The following is a 10745-nucleotide window of genomic DNA, read 5'->3' on the forward strand; positions in this document are numbered from 1 at the left end:
GAGTTGCCATCGTGAGATGAGAGTGATCCTGAAGTCTGATCTGCCGTTTTTAGTAGATAGGCCAAGTCTGTACATGATGTCTCTTTATAATTTTAGGGGATTCAGACCGACGCCAAAGGTCATATCTTGGTAGATGAATTCCAGAATACCAGCGTGAAAGGCATCTATGCAGTTGGGGATGTGTGTGGAAGAGCTCTTCTTACTCCAGGTAAGGCCTCTTCCATGCTTGGTGAGGGGTGCCCCGCCGAAGCAGCCCTTCACAGTTAAAAGAATGAGTGTCTTTGCATGGTCAAAATGGTGGAAATGTATTAAAATAGATGTTGATTGGGTACCTGACCTTTTTCTGAATAATATTCATTTTTTCTTAAAGCTTAAAGTAAGCTCGGTGCCTGTGGCTCAAGCAGCTAAGGTTCCAGCCATATACACCTGAGCTGGTGGGTTCGAATCCAGCCCAGGCCCACCAAACAACAATGACCGCTGCAACCAAAAAAAATAAATAAATAGCTGGGCGTTGTGGTGGGTACTTGTGGTCCCAGCTACTTAGGAGGTGGAGGCAGGAGAATCGCTTGAGCCCAGGAGTTGTACGTTGCTGTGAGCTGTGATGTTATAGCACTCTACCCAGGGTAACAGCTTGAGGCTCTGTCTCAAAAAAAAAAAATAGATTAGGGCTCGGCTCCTGTAGCACAGTGGTTATGGTACCAGCCACATACACCGAGGGTGGTGGGTTTGAACCTGGCCTGGGCCAGCTAAATAGCTGCAATAAATAAAATAGCCAGGTGTTGTGGTGGGCACCTGTAGTCCCGGATACTTGGGAGGCTGAGGCAAGAGACTTGCTTAAAGCCCAAGAGTTTGAGGTTGCTATGAGCTACCAAGGGTGATGTAAGTGAGACTTTGTCAAAAAACAAAAAAACATAGATTAGCTGGGCATTGTGGGGGCGCCTATAGTACCAGCTACTCAAGAAGCTGAGGCACGAGGATCACTTGAGCCCAGGAGTTTGAGGTTGCTGTGAGCTATGATATCATGGCACACTAGCCTGGGTCAACAGAGTTAGACACTTTTAAAAACAAAAAAGTTGGGCGGCGCCTGTGGCTCAATGGAGTGTGGCACTGGCCCCATATGCCGGAGGTGGCAGGTTCAAACCCAGTCCTGGCCAAAAACTGCAAAAAAAAAGTTCCCTCTTTAAAAAAAAATTTTTTTTTTTTTTTTGGTAGAGACAGAGTTCACTTTATCATCCTTAGTAGAGTGCTGTGGCATCACACAGCTCACAGCAACCTCCAACTCCTGGGCTTAGGCGATTCTCCTGCCTCAGCCTCCCGAGTAGCTGGGACTACAGGTGCCTGCCACAACACCCGGCTATTTTTTATTGTTGTTGTAGTTTGTCCGGGGCCGGGTTTGAACCCGCCACCCTTGGTATATGGCGCCAGCGCCCTACCCACTGAGCCACAGGTGCCGCCCTAAAAAAAAAATTTTTTTTTTTTTTTTTAATTAAGTATGGCCATTGCCAGAATCCCACATGGGCAATGAACCTTGAGCTCCTGCTTTTTTTTTTTTTTTTTTTTTCAGGTTTTGGCCAGGGCTGGGCTTGAACCCATCACCTCCAGCATATGGTGCTAGTGCCTCACTCCTTTGAGCCACAGGCGCGGCCCATGAGCTCCTGCTTTTAATTAAAAACAAATAAATAAAAGTTTTATATATTTTATGGTATGCAATATGATTATTTAAAATGTGTATAGACCAGGCAATGGCTAAATCAAGGTAATGAATGGACCTCATATACTTGTCATGATTTTGTGGCAAGAATAATTAAAACATGCTTTCTTTTTCTTTCCTTTTTTTTTTGACAGAGTCTCATTTTGTCACCCTTGGTAGAGTGTCGTGGCATCACAGCTCACAGCAACCTCAAACTCTTGGGCTTAAGCAAAATGAATAGGGTTAGAAAGTAGAACTGGAGATGCTCAAAACTAATATTATTTGTTCCACACAGAACTGACACAAACCAATGGTTTTGACTTGTTCACTAGAATATTGATAATGTCTTCTGTACATTGAACTAGGTATTATGATGAGCACTGATGTAAAACTTTGTCAGAATTAGTGCATTACACCAAGTGGGATAAATAGTGACTGTGCTATTTAACAATAAGGTAAACACTAATTTTAAAATACCTTCATAGTTGCAATAGCTGCTGGCCGAAAACTTGCCCATCGACTTTTTGAATGCAAAGAAGATTCCAAATTAGACTATGACAACATCCCAACTGTGGTCTTCAGTCACCCTCCTATTGGCACAGTGGGACTCACAGAAGGTAAGTATTTAAAAATGAAGGTCATGGGCGGCACCTGTGGCTCAGTGAGTAGGGCGCCGGCCCCATATGCCGAGGGTGGCGGGTTCAAACCCAGCCCCGGCCAAACTGCAACAAAAAAATAGCCGGGCGTTGTGGCGGGCACCTGTGGTTCCAGCTGCTCGGGAGGCTGAGGCAAGAGAATCGCGGAAGCCCAAGAGTTAGAGGTTGCTGTGAGCCGTGTGAGGCCACGGCACTGTACCCGAGGGCGGTACAGTGAGACTCTGTCTCTACAAAAAAAAAAAAAAAAAAAAAAAAAATGAAGGTCATTTATGGTTTCCTTCTCTACACTCCCAACGTTAAATTAGGTCTCTGTCAGCTGATTAAATCTGTCTCAGCCGCAAGTTACACTCGTTTTTGCTGTCTCTTATCACAATTTCATTTCCTCTATAACTACTAATACTTCGAGAGTACAGTGCCTTTCCCTAACACCACCCTTTCTTTTTGAGCTTTCTTCAGCTTTTTTTTTGAGACCGAGTCTCACTATGTTACCTTTGGTAGAGTGCTATGGCGTCACAGCTCACAGCAACCTCAAATTCTTGGGCTCACGCGATTCTCTTGCCTCAGCCTCCTAAGTAGCTGGGACCACAGGCTCCTGCCACAACGCCCTGCTATTTTATTTTTAGTTGTTGTTGTTTAACAGGCCCAAGCTGGGTTTTTACATATGGCTGGCACCCTAACCATTGAGCTACAAGCGCCAAGCCTTTCTTCAGCTTTTTTATTTGCGCTAATTTCACATTTAAAGAAATGTTGAATTTAAATTAAAAAAAAAAATGTTGCAGGCATGGCCTATAACCATAGTTCTAGCTACTTAGGAGGCAAAGGCAGGAGGATCACTTGAGCTCAAGAGTTGACATTTATAGTGAACTATGACAGTGCCACTGCACTGTAGCCTGGGTGATAGAACTAGATTCTGTCTCCAAAAAAAAAGTTGCAAATATAGTACAGAAGACTTCTGTATACCCTTAATGTCTTTCCTTTATCATTTCCTCACTGTATACAACATAGTCAGTATGTATTTTCTAAGAACAAGGCTATTCTCTTACGTGAATATGGTGGAGCTTTCAAAATGAAACTGTTTCAATGTAATATCATCTAAACCTTATGTAAAATTTGCCAGTTGTCTCCAAATAAAATTTTTTTTTTTCTTTGAGACAGTCTCACCATGTCACCCTCAATAGAGTGCGATGGCGTCACAGCTCACAGCAACCTCAAATTCTTGGGCTCCAATGATTCTCTTGCCTCAGCCTCCCAAACAGCTAGGATCACAGGCGCCCACCACAATGCCTGGCTATTTTTTTGTTGAAGTTGTCATTGTTGGTTATCTGGCCCTGGCTGAACTTGAACCCACCACCTTTGGTGTATGTGGTTGGCCCCGTAACCACTGTGTTATAGGCACTGAGCCAAAAAAAATATCATTTTAATACTATTTTTCCAAGTCCAGAATAATGTATTGGATTTTTCTTTTTTTTTCTTTTTTTTTTTTTTTTTTTTTTTGGTTTTTGGCCGGGCCTGGGTTTGAACCCGCCACCTCTGGCATATGGGACCGGCGTCCCACTCCTTGAGCCACAGACGCCGCCCTGGATTTAATTTTCATAATTGTTTGGGCTTCTTTAAAGACAAAACTTCCTCAGTCTTTCTTTTGTCTCATTTGACGTTGGCATTTATTTTATAGAATGTTCCTCATCTTGGTAGTGTTTGATGTTTGTTTCCTCATGACTTGATTAGGGTTATTTCCGGCCATCTTTCCTTTGACAACTCAGTATAATTGTTTAGTTTTTTTGTAGTTTCTTTTTTTTTTCTTGGCCGGGGCTGGGTTTGAACCCGTCACCTCTGGCATATGAGGCCGGTGCCCTACCCCTTTGAGCCACAGGAGCTGCCCAATTGTTTAGTTTTTTTTTTTTTTTTGTGGGTTTTTTTTTTTTTTTGGCTGGGGCTGGGGTTTGAACCCGCCACTTCTGGCGTATGGGACCAGCCTACTCCTTGAGCCACAGGCGCTGCCCTGTTTAGTTTTTTTTATAGATGCTTTCTTTATGTGTGTTATAGATGAGGCCTTTCATAAGTATGGAAAAGAAAATGTGAAGACCTATTCGACCTCCTTTACTCCAATGTATCATGCGGTTACCAAAAGGAAAACAAAATGTGTGATGAAACTGGTCTGTGCCAACAAAGAGGAAAAGGTATGGAAAGATGGAGTAAGCCCCACAGTGCTTTGCCAAGTTCACAGGGACGGTGGTATGTTGGTGTGCTTAAGGGGAAGGGCACAGGGTTGTTAAACTTTCTGATTAAGTGGGACAGTTATTATCTGTCTCATACATATTTTGGGATTCTTCATAATATTTCATTTAGAAAGAAGGTTCTGCCAGTTGAGGTAGTTATCCTAGCACTCTGGGAAGCCAAGGCAGGTGGATTGACTGAGTTTATTAGTTTGAAACCAGCCTGACCCAGATAGAGACCTTGAGTGGTGTGGCACCACAGTTCACAGCAACTTCCAACTCCTGGCCTTAAGAGATTCTCTTGCTTCAGCCTCCCAAATAGCTGGGATTACAGGCACCCGCCACAACACCCAGGTATTTTTTGGTTGTAGTTGTCATTGTTGTTTGGCAGGCCCAGATTGGATTTGAACCCGCAAGCTCTGGTGTATGTGGCTGGCGTCTTAGCCGCTTGAGCTACAGGCGCTGAGCCCAGATCAAGACCTTGTCTCTAAAAATAGCCAGGCATTATGGTGGGTGCCTATAGTCCCAGCTACTTGGGAGATGAGGCAAGAGAATTGCTTAAGCCCAAGAGTTTGAGGTTACTGTGAACTGTGATGCCAGGGCAGTCTACCAAGCACAACAAAGTGAGACTCTGTCTCAAAAAAGAAAAAAAGGTTCCACTCCTTTTTTAAAAAATAAGGTGGTGGGGAACTAGGCAAAGAGGCTCACACCTGCAATCTTAGCACTATGGGAAGCCAAGACAAGAAGATTGCTTGAGGCCAGATGTTCGAGACCAGCCTGAGGAAGAGCAACACCCCATTTCTACAAAAAAAGAAAAATTAGCCAGACGTGGTAACCCACACTTATCCCTATACTTCTCAGCTACTTGGGAGGCTGAGGCAGGAGGTAGCTTGAGCCTAGGTGTTTGAGGTTGCAGTGAGAAGAGATACAGTCTCATTCTGTTGCCATTGTACACTAGCCAAGGTGACAGAGCAAGACTCTATCTCCAAGACATACATAAAATAAGGTAAAATAGGCTTGGCACCTGTAGCTAAGTGGCTAGGGCGCCGGCCACATATACCAGGGTTCGCAGGTTCGAACCCAGCCCAGGGCTGCCAAATAGCAGTAACAACTACAACAAAAAATTAATTAATTAATTAAAATAATATTTTAAAATAAGGGAGAAACATCAAAACGACCAGAAGTTTGCCATGGTTGACCAATAAGGCAAATTAGATAGGAAATTTAGTGGGCCAGGCACGGTGGCTCATGCCTGTAATCCTAGCATGCCAAGGCTGAGGTGGGTGGATTGCTTGAGCTTACCAGTTTGAAACCACCCTCAATCAGATCGAGACATCTCTAAATATAGCCAGGCATTGTGGCAGTCCCCTGTAGTCTCTGCTACTCCAGAGGCTGAGGAAAGAGAATTGCTTAAGCCCAAGAGTTGGAGGTTGCTGTGAGCTATGATACAATAGCACTCTATCAAGGGTGATAAGTGAGACTCTGTCTCAAAAAAAACAAGGGGCGGCGCCTGTGGCTCAGTCGGTAAGGCGCCGGCCCCATATACCGAGGGTGGTGGATTCAAACCCGGCCCCGGCCAAACTGCAACCAAAAAATAGCTGGGCGTTGTGGCAGGCGCCTGTAGTCCCAGCTACTCGGGAGGCTGAGGCAAGAGAATCGCTTAAGCCCAGGAGTTGGAGGTTGCTGTGAGCTGTGTGAGGCCACAGCATTCTACCAAGGGCCATAAAGTAAGACTCTCTACAAAAAAACAAAGAAACTAGAAATACTGAGAGTTTTCTTGTTTTTTTTTTTTTTTTTGAGACAGAGTTTGACTATGTAGCCCTTGGTAGAGTGCTGTTGCATCACAGCTCACAGCAACCCCCCAACTCTTGGGCTTAAGTGATTCTCTTGCCTCAGCCTCCCAAGTAGCTCGGATTACACGCGCCCACCACAACGCGGGGCTATTTTATTTTTGTTTAGCTGGTCCGGGCAGGGTTTGAACCCGCCACCTTCAGTGCATGTGGCTGGTGCCATAAGCGGGTATCACCTGTGCTCAGTGAGTACGGTGCCAGCCCCATATACTGTGCTATGGGGTGCCCCAGCTAATTTTTCTTGTTTTGTTTTCTTTTTTTTTAGTAGTCAGAGTGTCTCACTCTTGCACAGGCTGGTCTTGAACTCCTGAACTAAAGCAATCTAGTGGTCTCAGTCTTCCAGGGTGTGAGAATTACACGCACGAGCCATAGTGCCTGGCCATTAGAATATGCTTGATTTGTCTTTTTTTTGAGAGAGAGAGTCTTTACTTTATTACCCTCAGTAGAGTGCTATGGCGTCACAGCTCACAGCAACCTCCTCCTTTACTCCTGGGCTTAGGCAATTCTCTTTCCTCAGCCTCCCAAGTAACTGGGACTACAGGTGTCCGCCAGAACGCCCAGTTATTTTTTGTTGCATTTTGGCTGGGGCCGAGTTTGAACCCGCCACCTTGTTGTATAGGGCCGGCACCCTACCCACTGAGCCACAGGTGCTGCCCTATGCTTGATTTGTTTTTATTTATTTTCTATTTTTTATTTTTTTTTTTAGAGACAGAGTCTCACTTTGTTGCCCTTGGTAGAGTGCCATGGCATCACAGCTCTCAGCAACCTCCAGCTCTTGGGCTTAGGAAATTCTCTTGCCTCAGCCTTCTGAATAGCTGGGACTACAGGTGCCTACCACGCCTGGCTATTGTTGCAGTTTGGCCGGGGCTGGATTCCAACCCACCACCCTCAGTATATGGGGCCGGCGCCCTACTCACTGAGACACAGGTGTTGCCCACTTGATTTGTTTTTTTTTTGTAGAGACAGTCTCACTTTATGGCCCTCGGTAGAGTGCTGTGGTGTCACACAGCTCACAGCAACCTCCAATTCCTGGTCTTAAGCGATTCTTTTGCCTCAGCCTCCCGAGTAGCTGGGACTACAGGCGCCCGCCACAACGCCCAGCTATTTTTTCGTTGCAGTTCAGCCGGGGCGGGGTTTGAACCTGCCACCCTCGGTATTTGGGGCCTGCGCCTTACCGACTGAGCCACAGGCGCCGCCCTGCACTTGATTTGTTTTTAAATGAGTTATTTTTGTGGCTAACTTTTGTGTTCTCTAATCTTGATTTCCAATGGAATAGTTACCCTAAAAGTATTTGTTCAAGAGAAACATTAACAGAGTTCTTAAATATATTGAGAAACCTGACGAGAGAATGTGATTTGAAACAATTCTCTCTTTATGATCATTAACTTAGCCAAACCAGCACATGTGGACTGAGCCCCTTTGTGCTTGGCCTTGGAGATTGAGTGGAGAGCAAACACAGGAAGGATACCCACCATCTGGTGATTAAAATCTTAGGAGAAGGGCGGCACCTGTGGCTCAGTGAGTAGGGCGCCGGCCCCATATGCCGAGGGTGGCGGGTTCAAACACAGCCCCGGCCAAACTGCAACAAAAAAATAGCCGGGCGTTGTGGCGGGTGCCTGTAGTCCCAGCTACTTGGGAGGCTGAGTCAAGAGAATCGCTTAAGCCCAGGAGTTGGAGGTTGCTGTGAGCTGTGTGATGCCACGGCACTCTACCGAGGGCCATAAAGTGAAACTCTGTCTCTACAAAAAAAAAAAAAATCTTGGGAGAAGTGGTTATGAAAAAGGAAAAAATATTAAAATAAAATAATGGGGCCGGGTGAGGTGGCTGGCACCTATAATCCTAACACTCTGGGAGGCCAAGGTGGGTAGATTACTTGAGCTCAGGACTTCAAGATCAACCTGAGCAAAAGTCTCTAAAACTATAGCCAGGCATTGTGGCAGGTGCCCATAGTCCTAGCTACCAGGGAGGCTGAGGCAAGAGGACAGCTTGAGCCCAAGAGTGAGAGGTTGCTGTGAGCTATGAAGTCAAGGCACTCTACCCAAGGTGATAGCTTGAGCCTGTCTCAAAAAAAGAAATTATTGTTGTTTTTTTTCCTCCTTTTTCCCCCCCAGGTGGTCGGAATCCATATGCAGGGAATTGGATGTGATGAAATGCTACAGGGTTTTGCTGTGGCAGTGAAAATGGGAGCAACAAAGGCCGACTTTGACAACACGGTTGCCATCCACCCTACCTCTTCAGAAGAGCTGGTCACACTCCGTTAGGAACCTAGAGACTTGTAGACCCTCTGAAATGAACCAAGCAGTCACATTCACTTTCTGTTCCAATTTTACATACTACTTTATTCTAATCAGGATCTTCTGATAGTGGAAATTTTTAGTACATAAATCAGAAATTTGTTGTCACCCAGAATTGATTTTCAGTTTGGCTGGAGACAGGTTCAAACCTGCCACCGTAGATATATGGGGCCGGCACCCTACTCACTGAGCCACAGGTGCCGTACCCCCAGAATTGATTTTCATTTGCTCATGTCTCACAGTATTTTAAAGTTTTCTTTTCATTTTTTTTTTTCTTTTTTTTAAGTCAGAGTCTCACTATGTCGCCCTTGGTCGAGTGCTGTAGCGTCATAGCTCACAGCAACCTCCAGCTCTTGGGCTTAGGTGATTCTCTTGCCTCAGCCTCCTGAGTAGCTGGGACTACAGGCACCCGCCACAACGCCTGGCTATTTTTTTTGGTTGCAATTGTCATTTGTTAAGCAAGTTGGGCCCACGCTCGAACCTGCCAGCCTTGATGTATTTGCCCAGCGACATACTCAGTGAGCTATGGGTGCTGAGCCTTAAATTTTTCTTTTCTTTTTTTTTTTTTGAGACCGAGTCTCACTTTGTTGCCCTCAGTAGAATGCTGTGGCATCACAGCTCACAGCAACCTCCAGCTCTTAGGTTTAGGCGATTCTCTTGCCTCAGCCTCCTGAGTAGCTGGGATTACAGGTGCCCACCACAATACCCGGCTATTTTGTTGTTGTTGTTGCAGTTTGGCCGGGACTGGGTTTGAACCTGCCACCCTCCCTCGGTATATGGGGCCGGTGCCCTACTCACTGAGCAACAGGCACCGCCCTGAAGTTTTCTATTAAGAGATCTGTGCTAGTTTCTTTTTCTTCCTGTCTACCTTCATCCCAAATATAAAAAGGAAGTATAAAACTATGTGAAGTACAATTAGGTTAATGTACTTGAATGGATATAGCTTGTTCATTTTTATAGAGGAAGATGATGACAGCTCTTTCTAGTTCAACAATGCAGGTGCACAGAATTTGTATAGACTTTTTGAAGCCAGTACTGTGGTCTGCATATTACAAAGCTGCTTCCAGGATGTGACCTTTCTCTAAAAGCATGTAACACAGGAGGCCTGCCTCCTTTATTTTATGCTTTTTCTTTTGTTTTATTAAAAATGGTTTGTATTTAGTCCCAGCTACTCAGGAGGCTGAGGCAAGAGAATCGCCTAAGCCCAGGAGTTGGAGGTTGCTGTGAGCTGTGTGAGGCCACGGCACTCTACTGAGGGCCATAAAGTGAGACTCTGTCTCTACAAAAAAAAAAATGGTTTGTATTATTTTTATGAGATAATGTGTATCAAATTTGGGAAAGACTGGAGGAAGCTGGTTAAATGTGTGAGGGACAGCTTAGAAGAGATTTCTGCTTTCCAAAGGAGGTGGATTCAGATACAAAAAAGTCTCTTTCTTTGCCAAGGGTTTTATATGTCAGTGAATAATGTCAATATCTGTATGCGTTCTTGTCATTTTATTTTTTCTGAAAACTTGAAAATAAAATCAGTCTTATCAAATTTGTTATTAATTTACTTGTTACCAGTTTTTGTTTGTTTTTTGAGAGTTGGGGGTCTCAGTATGATGTCCAAGCTGGCCTCGGAACTCCTGACCTCAAGCAATCCTCCCACCTCATCCTCCTGAGTAGCTGGGACTACAGGCATGTACCACCATGCCAGACGGAGATTTCTCTTTACAAATAAAGACCAGTGGTATAAAACAGTGGTTCTCAACCTTCCTAATGCCACAATGTATTTTCATTGTTACAAAGGGGTTGTGACCCACACACTGAGAACCTCTGGTATGAAAGAAAGATTTAACAGATTAATGGTTGAGTTGGAAGAATAGCCTAGAAATCACTTAGGTTTTCAGCACCTTATTTCTGTTAATTAGCCCATACCAGCTAGGGAGGCTACTTGAATTATTCCTTTCAGCGGGGTGGGGTAAGGGTGAGGAGTCTCAGTCTGTTGCCCAGGCTCGAGTGCCATGGCCTCAGCCTCCTAAGTAGCTGTGATTATGGGCACC

At 44.9% G+C, this 10745-nt stretch overlaps 1 protein-coding gene across 2 annotated transcripts in view; it reads left to right on the forward strand.

Moving 5' to 3' along the window:
• Positions 1-10239, forward strand: part of GSR (glutathione-disulfide reductase) — a 54880-nt gene extending 44641 nt beyond the window's left edge. For both annotated transcript variants that reach the window (XM_053578758.1, XM_053578759.1), the window contains 4 exons: positions 97-208; positions 2176-2307; positions 4390-4523; positions 8521-10239. In XM_053578758.1, the coding sequence (XP_053434733.1) occupies positions 97-208; positions 2176-2307; positions 4390-4523; positions 8521-8670 (528 nt within the window). In that variant the 3' untranslated portion in view covers positions 8671-10239. The remainder of the gene's footprint in view (positions 1-96; positions 209-2175; positions 2308-4389; positions 4524-8520) is intronic.
• The last annotated feature ends 506 nt before the right edge of the window (positions 10240-10745 follow it).

This window comes from Nycticebus coucang, chromosome 24, assembly GCF_027406575.1.
Source record: "Nycticebus coucang isolate mNycCou1 chromosome 24, mNycCou1.pri, whole genome shotgun sequence".
NCBI classification, from domain to species: domain Eukaryota; kingdom Metazoa; phylum Chordata; class Mammalia; order Primates; family Lorisidae; genus Nycticebus; species Nycticebus coucang.